The sequence below is a fragment of the Balaenoptera musculus genome, chromosome 19, assembly GCF_009873245.2.
Source record: "Balaenoptera musculus isolate JJ_BM4_2016_0621 chromosome 19, mBalMus1.pri.v3, whole genome shotgun sequence".
Classification (NCBI taxonomy): Eukaryota; Metazoa; Chordata; class Mammalia; order Artiodactyla; family Balaenopteridae; genus Balaenoptera; species Balaenoptera musculus.
In genome coordinates, this window is record NC_045803.1 from 57,278,561 (window position 1) to 57,297,314 (window position 18,754).

The 18,754-nt window shown below is 62.7% G+C and overlaps 1 protein-coding gene across 10 annotated transcripts in view; it reads left to right on the top strand.

Annotated features, from left to right (window-relative positions):
* Nucleotides 1-18,754, top strand: part of GSE1 (Gse1 coiled-coil protein) — a 423,047-nt gene that overhangs the window by 396,735 nt on the left and 7,558 nt on the right. For 9 of the 10 annotated variants that reach the window (XR_005017356.1, XM_036832479.1, XM_036832481.1 and 6 more), the window contains 11 exons: nt 4,725-4,900; nt 5,339-5,536; nt 6,148-6,339; nt 6,437-6,729; nt 7,309-7,633; nt 10,068-10,681; nt 11,831-11,943; nt 12,182-12,452; nt 14,240-14,353; nt 15,144-15,509; nt 17,028-17,306. Coding sequence is in view for 9 of the 10 variants with exons in the window: in XM_036832479.1 (XP_036688374.1) it covers nt 4,725-4,900; nt 5,339-5,536; nt 6,148-6,339; nt 6,437-6,729; nt 7,309-7,633; nt 10,068-10,681; nt 11,831-11,943; nt 12,182-12,452; nt 14,240-14,353; nt 15,144-15,509; nt 17,028-17,306 (2,941 nt within the window). In the remaining variant the exon portion in view is untranslated. The remainder of the gene's footprint in view (nt 1-4,724; nt 4,901-5,338; nt 5,537-6,147; nt 6,340-6,436; nt 6,730-7,308; nt 7,634-10,067; nt 10,682-11,830; nt 11,944-12,181; nt 12,453-14,239; nt 14,354-15,143; nt 15,510-17,027; nt 17,307-18,754) is intronic. The other variant, XM_036832480.1, reaches the window with a different exon arrangement.

Genomic DNA, 18,754 nt, shown 5'->3' on the forward strand with positions numbered 1-18,754 from the left:
AGGAGGAGCTGGTGGCCTTGGGAGCTGCCCCTACACCTGCCTACCTCCACCACCCGCCCCCAGCCCCAGTGCCCCCAGCCTGCAGGGGCCCTTCCTAATTAAGAACCCTGTCTCTGTGCTTCTCTCCTGGATTTTTCTGGAGTTCCCAGAGGGATAGCACCACTTGGAAATACTAATTAAACCACAAAGAAAGTGGGGGAGGAGGGGGGAGGGGGGAACTCTCCCCTCACCCCCCTCGCAGCTCTCTGCCCTGCTGGGGCGGGCTGGGGGGTGGGCACCAGGGCCCCAGCTGGACGTCACTCAGGGTCTGTCTTTTCTCTGCCCTGGAGGTGGGGGGGCCACCCTCAGGCAGGCCCTGACCAGGGAGCCCAGTGGGGACCCCCTGAATTCCTGGAGATAGGTCAGGTGGCCGTAGCTTGGTCCCCACCTCCAAGGTGATGGGCGCTGCTGGGTCATCACCTGGCCAAGGCCCCCGTGCCCGCCTAGAAGCTGCTGTCTTGGCTTTGTTTGCTCTACCTCGAGTGCAGTTTGGAGGCAGGAGAGCCAGGGCAGGGCCTGGTGAGCAGATCCCGGCCAGAGGGGTTTGCAGAGGCCCAAGACGCCGCAGTCCTGGTTTGAGGGAGGACAAGGGGTCTTCACCAGCATCTCCTGCCTCCAGAGGGGCCCGTTGCCACCTGGCGACCAGCCTGGACCTCAGGGCCCTAACCACCTGTGTCTCCCCTAACTCCCGGGGGCCCAGATGGTTTCTGATCCTGTTGCCACGTCCCTGGTTTGGCCCTGGCTGGTGACAGCCACCCACGGCCCGGATCCTCCCCTTTGGTCCTGCCCTCTGTGCCCAGCAGCTGCCCATCCAGACCCAGGAGCCTCCTAAACGACCCCCTCCTGGACACTCAGGTGCCGTGGCCTTGGGCCCCTTCCCCCCAAGCTCAGCCCTCCTCCCGGGGCAGGGGGTCCTCACTGCCTCAGAAACACCGAGTAACCCCTAGAGAAAGGGCTGCGGTGGCTCTCTCCAGCCTCTTACCGAGGCGGTGGCTAATGAAACACTAGTGCCACCAGGGAGGGCGGCGGGAAGGGAGCTGGATTAGTGGGTGATGTACGGCTCGCCGGCTCCGGCACAAAGGCTCAGCGGAGAATTGAATCCTTCTGGGGAGGGGAGACCGGGAAGAGTAGAGTAGTGAGGGGGGAGGGGGGCTTCCTGAAGTCACGGCACGTGAGTCACGGGGGGCCCTCCCGCGCACCGGGGTCACCGGTATTTCCCAGGTAGCGGGAGCTTGTGGAAGGACAGATGCAATGACAAATAGTCTGTTTTAAAGCTAACAGGGCATGTCTGCCCGGCTGCCTAGTGGAAACCTCTCTAATCACCAGAGAATGAAGGATTCTCCTCCCTCCCCCCCCCCACTCCTTCCTTCTTTCATCTCTACAGCTGCGCCTGCAGCCGCTGCTCAGAAATGAGAGCTGCCCGCAGATGCTCCTCGGGCGAGCCCGGCCGCGGGCCGGCGTGGGGGCCTGGCCGCCACCATCGGGGGCCTCGGGGTGGCCGGCGTGGGGGCCTGGCCGCCACCATCGGGGGCCTCGGGGTGGCCGGCTGAGCCTCCTGGGCCTGGCCGCCACCATCGGGGGCCTCGGGGTGGCCGGCAGAGCCTCTGGGGCCTGGCCGCCACCATCGGGGGCCTCGGGGTGGCCGGCAGAGCCTCTGGGGCCTGGCCGCCACCATCGGGGGCCTCGGGGTGGCCGGTGTGGGGGCCTGGGCGCCACCATCGGGGGCCTCGGGGTGGCCGGCTGAGCCTCCTGGGCCTGGCCTGGTTTGGGGGCTGCTGCCTGGGCCCACCCCCCCCCGACCTCCTTCCCAGGTGCCTGTCATAAGCTGGGCAGGGCTCCAGCCAGATGGGAGGCGCGTGGGTCTGGCCCGCTGGACCCCCTGCCCACCAGCCCACCCCTCCCCCAGCCTCTCCAGCTCCTTGTTTGTCCTCGGCCAGGCTGGGAAGGTGCCATCTGGCCCAGCCGCCTTCAAGCAGGGCTTTGTCCTGCCGAGGGTTGAAGGGGGCTTCTGGGGACGGCGTTGAGCTGGGGTTGGTGCGCCCCGGGCCCCTCCCCTGGGACAGGGGCTGCCTGGGGCCCCTCACTCTGCTGTTTGATTCAGCAAAACTGCCGGAAGCGCAAGGAAGCGTGTGATGGCCTGGAGTTCCCTGGAGCTTGTCCCCAGATTTTGTTCTTAAATCGAGGTCCCCTCAAGGACTCCGCTGTCCTGGGCTGCCGTCTTCCTCCTACTGCGGCCTGAGGGGAGGAGGGGCCTTGCTGCCAGCCTGGAGGCAGAGCCCAGGTCACCCCAGGTCCCATCACTGCGGGCATTTATCGGGGTAGCCGCCCTGGCACCTAGGGGGCCTCCGGCTCCAGCCACTGCGTCCCCATCCAGAGAGCATGTGAGGGCCGTGCCGTCCCTTGTTTAGTCCATCCCAGACCTCGGGCGCAGGGCCTCTGCACTCCACGGTGGCCCCCGTGAGGGGCAGGCCCCAGAGCAGCTGAGGAGAGCCTTCGCGCCTCGTCGCGGCGGTCAGCACTTGTACGGGCCTGGCCCTGCGCCAGCAGAGGGAGGGGGGTGAGGGGGACCCGGCACGCTGAGGACAGCCCCTTGGGTGGTAGTGTCGACGGGGAGCGCGAGGGGGTGTAGAGGGGTGGGCTAGGAGGTGCAGCTGCTTGCGCGAGACCCCCGCTTCCCGTTCACACCCGTGCACCCGTCCCTGCTGCTCTGTGAGCCGCTGCTGTGATTGCACGTTCGACAGCTGGGGGAACCGAGGCCCGGGGCAGTTACGGGACCTGTCCAGGGTCTCCAGGACCAGACAGGAGCCGCCCCGCGCCGGCCCCCGTGTAGAAGGCTCGTAATACCTCGGCGGGGGTCCCGGGCTCCCTGCCCTGACCCGGGCTTGGCGCGCGTGTGGGTCCCACCCTTGACTGCCGCTTTGTGACCACCCGTCCCGGGAAGGGCAGGTCGGAGTTCACGCACGCACCACGAGGGCTCCGCCGTGAGCGGAGGGGCTGTGCCCACACGTGGGAACAGATGTGGCCGCTCATTAAAAATTCCAGTCAGCGGCCTGTCTCCTCCAATTAACGATCACTGCCGCGGGGCCCACCCACCCAGCACGTTTGGTAAATACGGTGACGGACGGGCCCCTCCTGCTCCGCGGGGTCACCCTCTGCTGGTGTGGAGGTGGAGGGGTCGCCCGGGGGGGCTGCGCAGTCTGTCCCTTGCCCCCCACACGGGGAGTGAGATGGTTTGGGGGTCTCTGCTGCCCCATCTCCTGACTCTGACGGGAAGGTGACTGGCAGAGCCAGGGCTGGAGGGACAGGAGAGGGTGTCTCCTCGGGGACAGACTCTTGTCACCGCCCCACGTACAGTGGTCATTCCTGGATATGCGCCACATCAGTGAGGAGACAGACAGAGGGTTGTGGCCCAGTGGAAACACCGTGGGTTTGGGGTGGACAGACCTGGGCCCACGCCCTGCTTGCTGCGGCTGATCAGGGGTGGCCGGGCCTGGCGCCAGGTGGTGGGCGTCGTGCCATCTGGCCAAGGAGGGGCCGGGTTGTGGAGCTTTCGGGGCTCAGGGGAGGCCTGGGCCGAGATGTCCTCACCTTAGGCTGAACAGGGTGTCACGGTGACGGAGCCCCCGGACTGGCGGCCGCTCCCGCGTCCAGAGCGAGAGCCCCCGGCTGCTGTTGACGCGGTGCCTGCCGCGCGGCCCTCTGTCAGCCGCGTGAATGACCACAACGACAGAACCTTCCGATGGCTTGTGGACGCTCCTGCGGGTGGGCATGCAGGACCTTCCTCCGTGTGGCCGGGGGTTCTGGGGGCCGCCTTCCCCCCTCCCCGTCCTGCCTTGCGTGAGCGCCTTCTGGTTTCTTGGGGTCTGCCTTCCCCGCCAGACCCCAGGTCACTCTCTGTGTCCGGGAGTCTGGGGCAGGCGGGCCCACAGCCCTGGCCCCATCAGTGTGCAAAGGTCCCCAGACAGGTCTGACCAGTTGAGGTCCCACGGCTGCCTGCTCTGGCCGGCGCCCGGGCCGCCCCGGGGTTTGTCCGGGGGACAGGCTGGCATGCTCTGCCCAAGGGCAGCAGCAGCTTCTCGGCCACGTCCTCCACGGGCACCGTGGGCCGAGAGGTATCTGTGACGCATGCCGGCAGCTGGCAGCACAGCTGATGCCTCGGCCCCTTGGGATGCCGGCGCATGCCTGGCGATCAGTGGCCAGGGGCTCCACGTGGTTCTGTCACAGCCGCTGCAGTGCAGAGCTCACCGCCGGGGGTTGGGGGGGGTGTGCAGGGACCACCATCACCCAGCTCCCGCGTCTGAGTTTGGAGCAGGTGTGACCTGTAGGAGATCTGTGCTGGGAGGGCACGGGCGGCCCTATTGTGCTGTGTCCCCTCACGGGCACTCATCTGGACCCCAGTCCGATCCTGGGGCGTCTGTCCTTTCCTGTCGCCCAGATGCGTTTCAGTCCAGAACCGCCCATCATCGGAACCCGTGTCCTCTCTTCTTTCTGTTCCGCCTGCCACGCCGCTCATACTGCAGGTTTGGGTGGAAAACCGTAAGGAAAGGCCATCTCTAGATCGTACTCTAAAAGCTCGACCCCCCACCCCCACCCCCCGCCCCGAGTCTGGAGGAAGGCCTGGCTTGTCGTCGGCCGTGGTCTGAGCCGCCCGCCCCCGCCCTGACCCGCTGCTTTCTGTCCTCTAGCAAGACGCTGGCTCTCGGGGCAGCGGCAGCAGTCGGGAACGCCTCATCGTGGAGCCCCCGCTGCCCCAGGAGAAGGCAGGGGGCCCGGCCATCCCCTCCCACCTGCTCAGCACCCCCTACCCCTTTGGCATCTCCCCCAGCTCGGTGGTGCAGGACTCCCGCTTCCCTCCGCTGAAGTAAGTGCAGGTCGGGGCCTGGGGAGGGTACGCGTGCTGGGCTCTGGACCCCTGAGGGCCGCACCAGCTGAGCCCAGGAGCTGCCAGATGGTGGCTCAGCCCCGGGCCGGCAGCCCTGTCTGTGCCTGCTGGCCGTTTCCACGCTGAGCCGATGGCTGGCTCTGCCGTCTGCCTGACCCTAAACCCCCAGCCTGGGGCTCCCGGGGTCCCCGGGGCCAGGGGTCCCTCCAGGCCGTGGGTAGCGGCCCTGCGCCCACTTGGTGAGGACGGCGGGGGGCCAGGGGGGCCCGAGGAGCAGCAGCTTGCCCGCCTGTGCCCTGGGCTTCCGGCCAGGACCTGTCCTTGCGAGGGAGGCATGGTGGAGGTGCGGGGAGGTTGGCCCGTTTCCCGGCCTGGGGCTCACCTCCGCCTTTTGTCCTCTGTCCGTCCCTCCCGCAGCCTCCAGCGGCCCGTGCATCACGTGGTGCCCCCCAGCACGGTGACCGAGGACTACCTGCGGAGCTTCCGGCCCTACCACACCGCCGAGGACCTCCGCGTGTCCTCCCTGCCTCCCCTGGGCCTGGACCCGGCCACCGCCGCGGCCTACTACCACCCCAGCTACCTGGCCCCGCACCCCTTCCCCCACCCGGCCTTCAGGTGAGGCGCCCCAGACCTCCCCACCCACCTTTGGGCGGACACTGGTTGGGGCCAGATTCCCAGGGAGACCCCAGGCGGCCGCTCCTCCCAGCCCTCCAGATGAGCCATTAGGACTTTGCCCCCGGAGGGACATTCTGTCCAAGCTGGCCTTGCCCCAGCTCCTCCCTCTCCCGCCGTCGGCTCCACTGGTGCACGTAAGCGTTAACGCACAGAGCGCACGGTTTGTGTGGGACCCGGAAACCCCGCCGGAGACGGCGCTGTACCACTGCTCTGCGTAGAAGCTTCCTGCGTCCTCCCTGACGGGTCGGCAGTAATGCTGTGGACCACCCCTTCCCAGACCTGGAAGTCTCCTCACTTGGCCTGGGGTGGCCAGCAGGGCCTCGGAGCCCTGAGCTGTTGTCATCTGTTGGCCTCTGGGAGGAAGGGGCTTTGGGTCTGTCTGTGGACGTGGACCCTTTCTACAGGGCCTTCACGGAGGCTCTGTGGCCGTCCTGCCCTGTCCAGCGCCCCTGGATCAATGAGTGTACCTGGCTGGGGCACCTGGTGGTAGGGCTGGGTCTTGCCTTTTTTCCTTTACCGTCCGTGCTCACTAGCCCCGTCTTCTCGCACAGGATGGACGACTCCTACTGCCTGTCGGCCCTGCGGTCCCCCTTCTACCCCATCCCCACGCCCGGCTCCCTGCCCCCACTGCATCCGTCAGCTATGCATCTCCACCTCTCTGGGGTCCGCTACCCGCCCGAGCTCTCGCACTCGTCCCTGGCGGCGCTGCACTCGGAGCGGATGTCCAGCCTCAGTGCCGAGAGGTAAGCCCCGTGCCAGGCCGGGTGTCCTCTGCTCCTCCCTCCCCGGCCCCGAGCACCCCCGCGGTGGCGGTCACAGCTCCCCCTGCTCGCCCCGCAGGATGCAGATGGACGAGGAGCTGAGGCGGGAGAGGGAGCGCGAGCGGGAGCGGGAGGCCGACCGCGAGCGGGAGAAGGAGCGCGAGCGCGAGAAGGAGCTGGAGCGCGAGCGGGAGAAGGAGCGCGAGCGCGAGCTGGAGCGCCAGCGGGAGCAGCGGGCCCGCGAGAAGGAGCTGCTGGCCGCCAAGGCGCTGGAGCCGGCCTTCCTGCCCGCGGCCGAGCTGCACGGGCTGCGGAGCCACGCCGCTGAGGAGCGGGGCAAGGCCGCGGAGCAGCTGACCCCGACCCGAGCAGGTACCCGAGGGAGGGAAGGACCGTGCCCAGTGAGCAGTGTGCTGGGGCGGCTCCCCGAGGAGAGGGCCCTGCTGTGCAGCGTCTGCCCGCGGGCCTGGAGCAGGTTCACACCGTGCCCGTGGCAAGCTCCGAGCCTGATGTCCCCGGACAGGGAGCCGGGGCGAGAGGCACGCGATACGGAGAAAACAGTTGCAGGTAGATGGCTGAAAGGCTATGCACCGTGGTAAAACGTAACAAAATTCTTAGGAAGGGATAGTTTTAAGTATTTTTTAACCTTAGTCTTTAACATTTTATTTGATCATACGTACACGTAATCTAACTTGTAGCAACCGGCTCCGGTGATTCCCAGAGTTCAAGTCTGCTCTGGCGTGTGGGCGTGCGCCTGCCCCACACGCCCACAGCCAGCGTGTCACCCGGATGAGGCGAGCGCCTGGGAGCACCTATGCCCCCGGCTGCCTTGGCCCGGCCGCGGGGAGGCCCTTGGAGGGTGGTGCGCGTCTCCTCCGGGAGGACGGGCAGCCGGGGAGGGACTGAGCCTGGTGCTGAGATCCCGCCGTGACAGCCTTTCTCCCCCCACAGAGAAGCTGAAGGACGTGGGCCTGCAGGCGCCCAAGCCCGTGCAGCACCCCCTGCACCCGGCGGCCGCCCCGCACCACCCCGTGCCTGGCCTCCTCTCCACCCACGGCCTCTTCTCTCTGCCGGGCAGCAGTGCGGCCACGGCCCTGCTCCTCCAGCGCACCAACGAGGAGGAGAAGTGGCTGGCGCGGCAGCGGCGGCTGCGCCAGGAGAAGGAGGACCGCCAGTCGCAGGTGTCCGAGTTCCGGCAGCAGGTGCTGGAGCAGCACCTGGACCTGGGCCGGCCGCCGGCGCCCGCGGACGCGGAGCACAGGCCTGAGAGCGCCAGGTGGGCCCGGGGATGGGGGCGGCGTCTGCACGAGGGAGCCTGCGTTTAATGAGCGCCTGTGGTTGGCTTCCTGCGAGCCTGCGAGTGTTGTCACTTGTATTTCATTTCACCTTCTAACCCCCGGCTTGGCCGGGAGGAGGGGGCGGTGAGGAGGGAAGGCGTTTGCTCAGGGGCGTCCATCCCCGAGTAACCTGTGTCTACAGCCGGGCCCTTCCCACTCGGCCCAGTTGCGTCCCAGCAGGGACGCTCACGGCGCCTGAAGAGGGCGAGGGAGAATCTTCATTGAATAATTATGTCCGTTCTCTCCATCTCTCTCTGCCCAAACTTTTTTTTTTTGTAATGAGAAGGGGGACTCCCTTTAATTTTTAATCAAACAAAAAATTAATTTTACTGCTTTTGTAATTTTAAAAAATACCCGTTTCTCCATCCCTGTTGTAAAAAATTTCTAAGAGGCCTTTGCACCTGTTTCTGGGACCCCTGGCTGCCGACACCTGCCTTGTGAGCTGGGCCCCTTCTTACAGCTGCCTCTGGGGCCTCGCTGCTCCCTGTCTGCTGATCTGGCTGTCACCTTGTGTCCCCCACCCCACCTTCCATCCCTCCAGGGCTCACTCTGAAGGGCCGGGCTGAGACCCACACCAGAGTTGGTGGCGAGAGCCTGGCCAGGCCTGGGGCACACTGGACACTGCTCCCCTTCTCCGGGCCCATCTCCCTCAGCTTTGCACAAAGGAGGTTGGGTGGGAGGATTTCTGAGCCTCTTCCCAGCCCCTGACGTCCATGGTGCTGGCTGTCTGGGTCTGAGGCGTTGTAAAGGTCCACTTGTTCCCTCTCTCTTTCTCCAGCTTCTGGCTGACTGGTGGGTTTTTTTCTGTGTCCTGGGCATGGCTGGCCCGTCCAGCAGTCCTGCCTCTGCATCCACTGAGGGGATTTGCTTGCTAATTGGGTGTGACTGGGAGTGCACTGTGGCCGGGACCCTGCCTGGGTCTCCTACCTCCTCCGGCCTCTGCTCCGCTCAGCGTGGCCACAGCGAGGTCTGTGCTGCAGACACTCCCTCTGCTTCTCTGGGCCCGTCCGAGGCTACACGGGGGCTGTCGCGTCTGCTTCTGAGCCGCCCTTTGTTCCTCTGGTCCCGGGCACACCCAGGGGGCTGGGCGAGCAGTCAGCACACGTCCAGCGTCTCCTGATAAATTCAGGGCGCGCTGACTCCCGAGGGTGTCTTCCTCTGCTTGGGGCTGCAAGATCCCAGCGCAGCTGTCAGGGCCCGTGTGCTGCTGCCCCCAGCGGGGGTGGCCTCTGCCTCGGCCCTCACCTGGCCTCGGTGGTCCCCACAGCAGCGCGAACCTGATGGTCCTTCGGGCCCTTGGGCTCCGGGTTAGAAAACCAGCCTGTGCCTGGCTGCAGTGTGTGAAATATTGCTTCGCTGACAGGTTTCATTCCTCTGCTGTTTATTTAAGGACGTACGCTTCTCGATCTGGTTCCCTTTCGTATCCGCCCAGCAGAGGCGCAGTGGCCTTGGTAGCTGTGATTAGCTGGCCCCTCCTCGGCCAGGCAGGCGGAGCCTTGAGACGACTGCTCACGTGCCTGCCGCGGCCTCTGCCCTTTCCCCTCCGTCCCCTCAGACCTTACCCTTGCTCTCCGTGGCAGCGTGGGGCTTCCCTTAAAAAAACAGATAAACTTTGGAGAAACGGCAGCCACGTAGCCCTTTGGAAGGTGAATGTTGTTTTAAACGCACCGAGGAAAGGCACTTAGTTCGGCTTCGGGGCAAAGCTGCGTGTCTGATGGAAGGTCCCCTCTGGCTCCCTGCCCGCCTGCGTGTGAGGGGCGCGCGCTCCGGCGGGTGGCCTGGCTCCCTGGACAGGCCCCAGCCCGGGCCTCGAAGACCCTCTGGGCATAGCTGCCGGCTGTGAGGGTGTCCACGGAAACAGGTCTAGGCCGGGTGGACCCCAGAGGCCGGCCTCTCGCTGCTGTGTGTGAGCGCGGAGGAGAGAGGAGGCCGGCCCCCCTCGCTAGCGGCTCCCCGGCTCCCCTTCGTGTGGCTCGCCTGGAGGTGGGGTCGGGCCGGGGGCGGGTCTGTTCTCGGCGCGCTCGGAGTTCCGGAAGCGGTGGGACAGGGTGAGCGGCTGTGAGGTGGCGGGTGAGAGACGGGCTCCGGCGGGCCGGGCTGGGCCGAGACTGTCTCTGCGCCCGAGACCCGCAGAGCCCACGTCGGGCTCCCTGTCCTCTCCAAAGCGGGCCTGCACGCGCCTGCCTCGCGCGGCCCAGAGAAGGTGGCGGGGCGGAAGGCCCGTCCTCCCCCCAGCCCTGGGACGTGGCCCAGAGGAGGCCTGCTCGCCCCTCCAGCTCGGCCGGCCGGGGTTCCCGGCAGGCGGCCCGGGGGCCGGGGTGGGGGGGCGCGCCCGGGCCCCGCGGCTCAGGGCTGCTTCCGCTCCCTCCGCAGGCCGGGGCCAAACCGTCACGAGCCGGGCGGCCGCGACGCCCCGCAGCACTTTGGCGGCCCCCCGCCCCTCATCTCACCCAAGCCCCAGCACCACTCGGTGCCCACGGCCCTCTGGAACCCGGTGTCCCTGATGGACAGCACGCTGGAGACACGGCGCGCCCCCGAGGGCCACCCTCTGCACGGCCACCCCGCCCCGTTTGAGCCCAGCCGCCAGGCGGCCGTCCCGCTGGTGAAGGTGGAGAGGGTCTACTGCCCCGAGAAGGTGGAGGAGGGACCCCGGAAGCGAGAGGCCGCCCCCCTGGACAAGTACCAGCCGCCGCCCCGCGAGGCGGGGGGCCTGGAGCAGCAGGCCTTCCCCCCCGCGCCCGCGCACTTCCTGGCGGAGCTCGAGCCGTCCACCCAGACCGTCCTGGGCCAGCCCCGGGCCTCGCTCGCCCCGCCGGCCCCCTTCGGGGAGCCCCCCGGGCCCCTGAAGCCGGGCTCACCCTACCGGCCCCCGGCGCCACGGGGCCCCGACCCCACCTACGTCTACGACGAATTCCTGCAGCAGCGCCGGCGGCTGGTCAGCAAGCTGGACCTGGAGGAGCGCCGGCGGCGGGAAGCCCAGGAGAAAGGTCTGGTCTCCCTGGCGGCCCCGGCCCTCCCTTCTCCCTCGTGTTTTCTGCCCTGGGGTCTCAGTAGCTCCAGGGAGCAGGTTCACTGGCCTCTGCCTGACTCTTCTGCTGGGGAGACAGACCCGGGCCCCTCGTCTGTCCTGCCACAATGCGCGTCATCCCGAAAAGCCAAATCGTAGCCTGTCCGTGAAGACAGTTCCACAGACACGCACGATTAATAGGTGATGAACAGAGGCCAGTAAGACAGTCTGAAGTATTAACAGCGCAGCGTAAAGGGGAGGAGGCTGTTGAGAGGGCGGCCCAGGGCCCGGCGGGGACTCCTCTCCTGGGGCTGCCGTCCCAGTTGCAGGCGGTGGGTGGCCCGGGCGGGGGCGGGAGCTCTGGCCGCCTCTCCTTTCTGCCCCTGCACAGGGTGTGGTGACTCAGCCAGCGGCACCCTGGGTTCCCCAAAGAGCCATGGAGAACAGGCGAGCAGGCCCAGAGCAAGCATGGCTGTCCCCCACCTTCACCCCCTGTCAGACCAGGAGGGATCAGGGGTCCAGACCAGTTTCTTCTGCATGGTGTTGAATTCAGCCTCTCAGCCAGTAGCGGGGGCCAAGGCCGAGTCAGTCTTGGTTGGTCTACGTTGTTGGTCTAGGCTAGATTTAGAGCCCCAGAAAGATTTTTCTCCTCCACTCACCTTGTGAAAAGGCGGGGGGAGAGCCCCGGTGCCCTCGGGTGCAGGGGTTCTGTTCTCTGCACAGGAGTTTGCATGCATGCTCTGTACCTTTGAGGGGACGGGGACCCAAGTGTGCCTGTCCCCTCCCGAGCAGGAGGGAGCGGATGTGCACAGACAGCCTTGGGCTGCCGTGGACATGGCCCCGGGCCTGTGTGATGAACGGTCCCCTGCTGGGGGATCGGTGTTGGCCAGGAGACCGCCTGGTCACTTGTGGTCTGTGGATCCAAGGGAAGCCTGGTGCCTGCCTTCTGCCCCCCTGAGAAGCTCTAGGACTAGGGGTTAATGCACATTTCCACGTGGGGTGAAAGGAATCTGGCTTTGGGGGTGCTCAAAGGGCAGTAGGGCCTGGCCTGCCAGGTGGAGTGCCCTGCGTGTGCCCACTGGAGAATTGAGGCTCCCTGCCTAGCTGAATAGATCCGTTCCACCTCCAGGATACTACTACGACCTGGATGACTCCTACGACGAGAGTGACGAAGAGGAGGTCAGGGCCCACCTCCGCTGTGTGGCCGAGCAGCCGCCCCTCAAGTTGGACACGTCCTCCGAGGTATCTGGGGCTCGTCGCTGCGGTCAGGCTCTGGGCTGGGCTGCTGGCACCCACCTTGGTGCCTGCCTCTGGGCTTTCCCACGCTTGTTGGGACGTCATCAGGGCCCTCCTCCTCCCAGGCCCGGTGCGGAGTGGCCACGACACAAGAGCTTCGAGGACCCCAGGAGGGGCCCCTGGGTCAGTGGAAGCACGCCACTGCCAGTGGTTTCAAACTCATTTGTTTTCTTTCCCAATCTAGAAGCTAGAGTTTTTGCAACTTTTTGGCTTGACCACCCAACAGCAGAAGGAGGAACTGCTGACCCAGAAGCGGAGGAAGCGGCGGCGGATGCTGAGAGAAAGAAGCCCGTCGCCCCCGACGGTTCAGAGCAAGCGGCAGACGCCTTCGCCGAGACTGGCGCTGTCCACCCGCTACAGCCCCGACGAGATGAACAGCAGCCCCAACTTCGAGGAGAAGAGGAAGTTCCTGACCATCTTCAACCTGACCCACATCAGCACTGAGAAGAGAAAAGGTGAGGCCTGGGCAGGGCGGGGCCTCGCTAGGAGGGCTGAGGGTCTCTGAGGAAGGAGGCGGGGCCGCGGGCTCCTGGGGGCGTCCTGGGACTCTTGGGCTTCCTCCTGACTCCCCTCTGCTCTCACAGACTTGCCCCACTGTCTCTGCCATCACACTTCTCTCTGTCGGAAACTCGCATGGCCCCCTTCAAAGCCTGCTTTGTCTTGTCTCACCCCGGGTGGAATTGAAGACGCGCTCATGTTCTGTGTACAGCCCACCGCGAGCTTGATGCCTGCTCTTGTCCCTTGTCAGGTCTCCCAGCGCCTTCAACCCGCCCTGGGTGTGGGGCGGACGTGCGCCTTCCCGAGCAAGGTGCTCAGGCTTCTCAGTAGCAGGCGTTTTCTCTTGGCGGCTGCTCTCGTGGCCGCTGGGCTTCGCATTCTGACGGCAGGAGGCTTGGGGGGTCCGTGGCAGCTGGGCAGAGCTGACACCCACTGTGAGTGGACCGTTTGCCCTGCGAGATGCTTCCAGATCGGTCTGGCCACCAAGGGCCATGTCGGGGCTGACTCTTGGGCTGGAGTCCATGGTGCAGGAGGAGTGGTGCGGTCTCAACACTTTCTGGGGCATCTGCTTCCTTGGTCTGCCGCTCACGCTCGCTCAGTGCCAGGATGGTGGCGCGGGTGAAAACTAGGCCTTCCTGGGGTACACACCCCCACGTTCCCCTTGCTGGTACTCGCTCACCTCTTTCCAGAAGGAAGTCAGAGGAAAGCAAAAGTGCTTCTTGGTCATCTAGTTGCTTTCACTTATTTCATTAGCGGGGGTGTAGCATTCAGTTTTTGTGTTGAACCAGTGAGCTGGAATTCTTGCTTTCTCTTGAGGGGGCAGTGACACGATTACCAGGGCAAATCCCTGGGAACGTGCATAGTTTTGTTTGTGAAGAGCATCTTTCTGCCTGACTTAATTCCTGGAGGAAGCCGCCGGTGATGTGGCCACTTAAGTTTCAGTCCGTGAGAGGCCCCTGAACTGCGGAGGGAATCTGTGGCATCAGACGTCACCGGGTCAGTGTCCCTTTTCCCTAAACGGCAGCCATCGTGGGATTTGCACTCGCATGGCAGGTGGCGGGGAGGAGACTGTGTCAGGAAGCAGCCTGTGCTTCCCAGGGTTCTGTGGGGCTCTTTGGGCTTGCTTCCTCTGTTGGGGCCAACTTTTTTCTCTTTTAAAATTTATTTATTTATTTATTTATTTTTGGCTGTGTTGAGTCTTCGTTTCTGTGCGAGGGCTTTCTCTAGTTGCGGCGAGCGGGGGCCGCTCTTCATCGTGGTGCGCGGGCCTCTCACTATCGCGGCCTCTCTTGTTGCAGAGCACAGGCTCCAGACGCGCAGGCTCAGTAGTTGTGGCTCACGGGCCCAGTTGTTCCGCGGCATGTGGGATCTTCCCAGACCAGCGCTCGAACCCGTGTCCCCTGCATTGGCAGGCAGATTCTCAACCACTGCGCCACCAGGGAAGCCCCTTTTTTCTCTTTTAAATAAGAATTCATCCCCAGAAGCTCACAGGTACCAGTTATTCACTGCACACACACAGCTGTTCTCGAACACACCTGAAATGTTATGTAGTAAAAGCTGAGAGGAATCTGGGCTCGTGCAAAGTGCAGTTTCTTCCTCTAAACCCAGCCTGTCCCCGTGGCTTTGTGTTTCTCGTTCTAAAGGACTCGCGCCTGCCGGTCGCGGCCTGGGCTGGACTCCTACTCCCCTTCCCTCCCAGGAACGACACGATCCTCTTGTTAATCTTAGGCTGCTTTTCTCATAGACAAAGAGAGACTTGTTGCGCTGCTCCAGGCCGTGAAGCAGAAGGCGCTGTCGGCAGCGGCGGCAGACCCGCTCAGGAACTCTCCGAGGGACAGTCCTGCTGGGTCCCTGAGCGGTAAGGCCAGCCCCACCCGCCACCGCCCGGGACTGTCCCGGGGGCTGCCCAGCGTCGGAGGCCACCACCCCAGGTCGTCTTCCTCCTGGACACAGCGTGTGCTTCTTTCTCTCCATCTCTCTCTCAAGCTTCCTGCGCGTGGGAACGATCTCCTCGGCCGGAGCGCAAGCCTTGGCAGTCGGGGCTCAGAGCGTTCAGGGGGAGGGTCCCGGCTGCGGCAGACCGTGCCCGGTGGTCAGCGTGGCTCTGGCCACCATCCGTGCGCCCAGCGGTGGCCCGGGTCTCAGCACCTGCTGCTTGGGCTCTGTGCTCCCGTCCATCCACCCTTCGCTCTCTTCCCGGTGTCTTTGTCTTGCAGGCCCCTCCAGTACCTGCTTTCACACCTTCTGTCTCTCTCTCTTGTGGCTCTGACTCTCCTGCACTGTCCTGCTGACGGAGCAGGAAATCTTGTTGGTCCGGCGCTGTTCTCAGCTCTTAATTGGATCTTTCTGGTCGGGTCGGGCTACGTAACTTCCTGCCTTTTGGATGACCGGAAGCGACTTGCTTCTTCCTTCCTTCACATGCTGCTGCTGCTTCTTCTCAGATGCCCTCCTGGGGCACCTTTCAAGGGTGGCCTTGCTGCTAAACACACCCCGTCTCAGACCACACAGTGCACACTGACCTTTAATCAAATGGCTCCGGAGTCCGGGTCCTTTGTCCTAGGTCTTCATTCAGTGGAAGCTCTAGACAGCAGGGTTGGCCCGTTCACATTGCAGGTCTTAACACGTTCCTCACTTTCTGTCTCTAAAAGAACCAGCCACGCAGCAAGCCTCTCTGGACACGGAGAAGCCTGTGGGCATCACTGCTTCCTTGTCTGACGTCCAGAAGGCCACGGAGCCTGGGAGACTGGAACAGCTCCGGCCCCAGGAGCGAGTCCAGGAGCCAGCGCCCGCCAGCGGTGAGAAAGCCAGGCCGAGCGAGACCCCTGGGGGCAAGAAGAGCCTGAGCATGCTCCACTACATCCGGGGCCCCGCGCCCAAGGACATCCCCGTGCCGCTGTCCCACGGCATCAACGGGAAGAGCAAGCCGTGGGAGCCCTTCGTGGCGGAAGAGTTCGCGCATCAGTTCCACGAGTCCGTCCTGCAGTCCACCCAGAAAGCCCTGCAGAAGCACAGAGGTAACGAGGCCGCCTGGCTTTGTTGTGGAGCGCCGCTCAGGGTGCGTGAGGCGCCTGGCCATAGAGGCAGGTTCTGCCTCTGCAGGTCCAGTGTGGGGCCTGAGAGCGCACCACTTGGAGCGGGTGCCCGGGTGCTGCTGGTCCGCGGACCACACGTCAAGGAAGCTTAGCAAGAGAGGCCATCTGAATTTAGTAAGGCCCTTCGAGGAGCCTTTTCAGCAAAAACAGGATCCATGCCTTCTACAGCTGAATGATCTCCCAGCTTCCCCTACAGACTCACCTGCAAACCTCCCTGTCCTGTGATAACTAGACCCAGTGAGCACTTTGTGTGACATACTGGTTGCTCCAGCCCCATGTGTGAGCCCCCAGATTCATGCCCCTTGTACATTTTGGTAGGAATCACTGCAGATCAGAGAAGAGGGGTCAGTACATTTCACTGCCACTGAATCAAAGGTTCAAGTTGATTAGAAAAGAATTCTCAGTGATTAAATCACTACTGAGTGTAAAATAAATTTCTGTATACTCCAGTAGCCAGAAGAAAGTAATGTGGTTATCATGCCAAAACCTGTAAAAGAAATTTTATTACTGCAACCTAGAAAAGCTGACTAGGTAAGTAGCACTTTTAGACATAACAGGTCTGATGTCAGTATCCTTCAGGTAAATTAATGCTGTCAGCAGAGATGAAATGATACTCAAAAAGCAAAGGGCAGTGGTTTTTGCAGTGATCTTAAAAAGAAAAAAAAACTCTCCAAGGCAGTAGGAGCACTTTATTGGAAGTTTGTTGTGAATCCACTGACTGCCCGAGGCTGCTATCCACGCGGGGAGGCAGCTTGCACCTGTTAGACCACCAGCAGCAGGGCCACAAGGCAGAGCGGACCTTGTCTACACAGGCCCCTGCCAGTTAGCGGCCTCCTGGTAGCCGGCAGGGTACGGGGTGTGTTCAGGGACTGGAGCGCCTGCATTTCCTGAGGAGCGGGGGCTGATACTTACTGAGGGCCCACTGTAGACCAAGCTCAAACCCACAGTTTCACAGAACACGATGTCGAAGCTCAGGGCCTAACACAGCTGAGCTCGTACACGTGGTGCGATTAATTGAATCCAGGCCTGCTGCTGTCTTATTTATATATGGCTGCAGTGGGTCTTCATTGCTGCGTGCGGGTTCTTCTCTAGTTGCGGTGAGCGGGGGCTACTCTTCGTTGCGGTGCATGGGCTTCTCATTGCAGTGGCTTCTCTTGTTGCGCAGCACAGGCTCTAGGCGCGCGGGCTCAGTAGTTGTGGCTTGTGGGCTGTAGGGCGCAGGCTCAGTAGTTGTGGCGCACGGGCTTAGTTGCTCTGCCTGCTGCCGTCTTTATGGCTCTTTTCAGCCCTCCTGATGGTGCCGTCTTTGGTCTCCGAAGGGCACAGGCCTCACCATGCCTTCGTCTTGTCCGCGGGGAGACCTCAGTCACGCCGACTCTGTCGCCTGCCTCCAGCACAGGTCCCCACAGGCCCTGTGACGAGCCGTCTTCTCCTCCCCAGGAAGCGCAGCTGTGCTGTCTGCAGAGCAGAGCCACAACGTCGACGCCTCTGTCCACTACCACATCCCCGAGCTGCGGTCCTCCAGCCGGCTGCCTCTGCCCCAGCGCGACGGGCAGCAGGAGCCCCCCGCCGGGAGGAAGGGCCCCCTGGCGCAGGAGATGGACCCGGACTCAGAGGAGGAGGAGGATGACGACGGAGAGGAGGACGACGAGGACCCCCCCAGGCGCAAGTGGCATGGGATCGAGGCCATTTTTGAAGCTTACCAGGAACACGTAGAAGGTATGCAGGGGAGCGGGAGGCAGGCCCAGGCGAGGGCCCTGGAAAGACAGGGAAGGAACGCTTAATAGGCCAGTCGGCGCCACATTTTGTCGCCAGGCTGGGGACTGTTTCTAAGTCACAGCACTAGCACTCGGGGTTCTCGGGGTCCCTGGGCCACAACTAGGCAGAAACACCGGAAGGTACGTCTCTGTCAGCCGTTTCGCCTATTTCCAGAACCGTTCCTTGGGCTTCTGTGGGTGCCCGGGCTGGCTTACAGGGGCAGTTCCTCACCGACAAACCTGAGACCATCCTCACTGGAGGAGTTTAAGCACCAGGCGCCTGTCCCCACTCAGCGTGACAGCGCAAACCTGGGCCTGCTCGCCCTCTGCTGTCTTCCATTGCACTTTTAAACGTTCTATCAGTCCTGACACTTGTGGCTACGTACAAGGGTCCTGGAAAGTGCAAAGTTGCTTCACTTAGCTGAGCCCCACGTGGCCAGGCTGCTCACGTGTGCAGTGTCTCGGCGACGTGGCGGTGTCCCCCACATGCTCTGTGGTCCTCCTGGACCAGAGCTTTGTACAGGAGGCGAACCCTTGTTGGCCACCAGCATGTCAAAACCCAGGCCACTGCCACTCCCAAATTCTGTTTATTACCATATCATACAGGAGTCTTAATTTTTATCATGAATATCATGATCATTTCAAATATTTTAAAGTAAGCATTTTAAAACGCGCCAAGTACAATCAAAAGGAATGCCCACGTAGCCACAACCAGTGTCAACTCCTACATTTTGTTTATTTACTTTCTATTGACGTGTATAGTTGATCTACAGTGTTGTTATTTTCAGGTGTGTAGCAAAGTGATTCGGTTATGCATTCAGTTCTTTTCCATTATGGTTTATCACAGAATATTGAATATAGTTCCCTGTGCTATACAGTAGGATCTTGTTTACCCTATTTTATGTATAGTATCAACTCCTACATTTTGCTTCCTTTTCTCCTTCAAATGGAACCCTCATTTTGAATTTATTAAGTACATATATATCCAGAAGGATATGTGTTAATAGCATTCCTTTTTATTTTAACAGAGTGAAATGTATCCATCTTTTCTGGGTTTATTTTTTGGTGCCTTGTTGGAATTCCTTCCCTACCCCAAGGACACGATAACAAATGCATTTCCTTCTAAGTCTTCAAGTTCTGCTTTTCTTATGCATAGAATTCATTTCTGTGGATGGAGTAAGGCAGAAGTGTAACTCCTTCTTTCCCACCCAGACAACCAATTATCCTGGAGGTTTATGGGGTACCCTCTTCCCCATGGGCTGTGCTCCTGGCAGGCAGTGTACTCCCCACATGCCCAGGCCTGTCTCTGGGTGCTCTCCTGGCCTGTCCCTGTGTCACTGCCGTAGCCTTGCAGCTCCCCATTGTCTGGAGTAACTCACCCTGACTTTTCTGACAGCTCAGCTGTTCTTG